General features: G+C 49.3%; 1 protein-coding gene across 1 annotated transcript; it reads right to left on the minus strand.

Annotated features, from left to right (window-relative positions):
• Positions 1-245: 245 nt before the first annotated feature.
• On the minus strand, positions 246-541 carry PPTG_19710 (hypothetical protein; the record flags this gene model as incomplete). The annotated part of the gene is made up of 2 exons (XM_008918273.1): positions 246-299; positions 375-541. Coding segments are annotated over 2 exons (221 nt in total), but the record flags the coding sequence as incomplete, so codon positions are not given.
• Between the last annotated feature and the right edge of the window lie 2,079 nt (positions 542-2,620).

Raw genomic sequence — 2,620 nt, forward strand, 5'->3', positions numbered from 1 at the left:
CAGCGGCGCGAACTTTGCTTGTGAAGCACTATTAGTAGGCTTCAATAAGATTGGTCCAGTTTCAGACCACTCAATCTCTTTTAACTTATCGACACACCGACGCACACGGGCCCGAAACCCGAGGTAGCCATCATCAACAACAAACGCCAGCATTTGTGGGCTTCCATAGCTGATTCTGCTGCTGCCGAAGAGCTCGCCCACCTTTATAGTCAATACAACAGCTAATGTTGCTGGTAGACTCAAGCTCATCGGAGATACGCTGCTTCAGGGTCCCACAAATGGTCCAATGCACACCTAAACTGCTAAAACACGCATACAATACCTTTAGAACTGATCAAGTACCAGAAGATAGCATCATTCAGCCCGTATCTTACCTGTAACGACTTCCCACTTCCCACAGCCTCCTGCGAGAAAACAGTTAGCCGACGAGAGATCTGAGAGCGCGCGACCAGTTCACAAGGCCGAGCTTCGGCTTGAGAGGCTGTGGGGCTCGACTTGACGTGCGCGAAGCGGGAGCGGAGGGGTGTCGAGCTGCGGCACGCTGCATACAACACGCCGGAAGGAAACAAGTGGCACAACAGTTAGTAGGCAAGGGCATCGCAGTAGTCCGCTTCGGGCGCGCTTCCTTTCGTCTTACTTCGCTTGTTTGTGGTTCTGAGTGCCACTCATTCGCCTCGGATTATTGGGGATTTGCAGCTGTAAAATTATTTTTAACCGGCTGGATTTAGCATCGAGAGCGAGCTGGAATTACGACAGAATAATGAGCGCAGAACAAGTGAAAGGCACAATATATTATAATACATATTAAATCGACCATTGAAGGAAACATCGAATTTGTTAGTCTGGATGCGCAGTAATATTATTAAAAATGTAATAATTTCCTGGAAGACCCTTGTGGATCTTTTGAAGCGTTGCCAAAAGCCTTCCAGACCCCGATAGGATCTGAGTTTTCTTCTCACTTTGCGATACTCCTACTGGAGCTCAAGACCAACTCTCATGTGGTGCGCCAAAAAGGGCTGTACGTTGTTCGACGTAGCTCAAACATCCACATGCTTATTTTGAGGTCGATCAGTTCACCATATTTGCAGTAGTGAGCATTGTAACGTCGAGGATGTATCTAAGTGGTACGACGATCTGCCTGTACCTATGAGCACACTATCACCGTCGTCTGATCGCTTGTGTCCTGAGTAGGTTTTGTAGCGACATCTGCGTTCGTACGTCCCGGAATGAAGGCGATGAACTGGACGAAAGCTCGTCTCTCAGTAGTCAAGTCATATCGGCTTCAAGCCAAGCTACAGAAATCATCCTTATCACTTTAAGTAATGACACAATTCAGAATCGTCCCACGGACGCGTCGGATTTCCTGACCCTATAACTTAAGCTCGACAGCCTCAAGGTCGTGGTGGCGTGTGGGATGCGGTTCACCTACCGGATATGCCAGTGAATATCGGCGGTAAGAAGTTCACGTGATGCTGCGTCATAAGTTGTGTTGTTTGCGAGAACTCGAATTCGGAATGCTCGGAATTCCCTCACTTTCCCCCACCTTGTGGTATAGTCAGATTTGCGTCGCAGTGCCCACCAGCATGACGTATCTAGGCACCATGGACCAAGGAGAGCAGGCACTACTCTCTCCAGCGTTTCCTATCGCTAGTTCGATTCAATTAGCTCACGCGTCTCCGCGATCAACGCGGCATGCCATAGGAACGCTAGCATCACAACGATCGCGTTCGCTTCCTCCTACCCAGTCATTTCATAAGACACCATCTTTCTCGACGAGACGCTTGCTACGCTGGTCTCCAAGATCTTAGCGAGGAGGTAGTACACTGGGCAGGCGCCAGCATGCTGCACCGTCAGGTAGTATAGCTTTTCCTGCATCGGTTCAGCGACCGTCTCGGGCCCTGAGATCTCCCCACCCATCCAAGGTCGCCAGTGAATTCGCGCTCTTTAAGGCATGATGATAGTCCAGCGCGTGCTCGGGGGTAGCGACAGTAGAGTTTCTTCAGTCATAGTAGCTTCACCTCGTTCCAAGGCAGACCGCACAGAAGACTCAATATGGACTCACTTTCAAGCACTGGACCAGAATCCCCCGTCCGTAATGTGTCTCCACTGCCACAAAATCACCGAAAGCCCGGCACCTGCGCGTTGCAAGATGGAATAAGTTCTTGAATGTCCAAATATGATACCAATGGATAAGCACTACCAACGCACCGTATACTTGGGACCTACGCATGCTGCAGAGCCAGCGACATCTCCTCAAACTGATATTGCATCAGGTCAAAATGCTCGAGGCAATGCATCTCAAATCGGCCAGGCAGAGTTTGAGATACTGCTAGCTCAAGTTTTATTTAGATGCGCTTTTACCTTGTGCATTAATCGAAGCTCCTGTGTTTCGTCTTCTTCTTGCAAGAATGGTCCCTCATTTTCGGTTGCCTTCATGAGCAAAACTTTCTGGAGATTTACTGGCGGAGAGCAGTGCCGCTCTAATGTGATCGAGACTATTTTGCGGCAAGAAGACAGTTTCGATTGCGACAGGCCGTTTGACCGACGTAAATGGATGCCGTATCGTTAATTCTCCTGGGATGCCTTCCATGCTCAGGTCATCATTGGCATGTGGAACTAA

This window comes from Phytophthora parasitica (assembly GCF_000247585.1).
Source record: "Phytophthora parasitica INRA-310 unplaced genomic scaffold supercont2.170, whole genome shotgun sequence".
Lineage (NCBI taxonomy): Eukaryota > Oomycota > Peronosporomycetes > Peronosporales > Peronosporaceae > Phytophthora > Phytophthora nicotianae.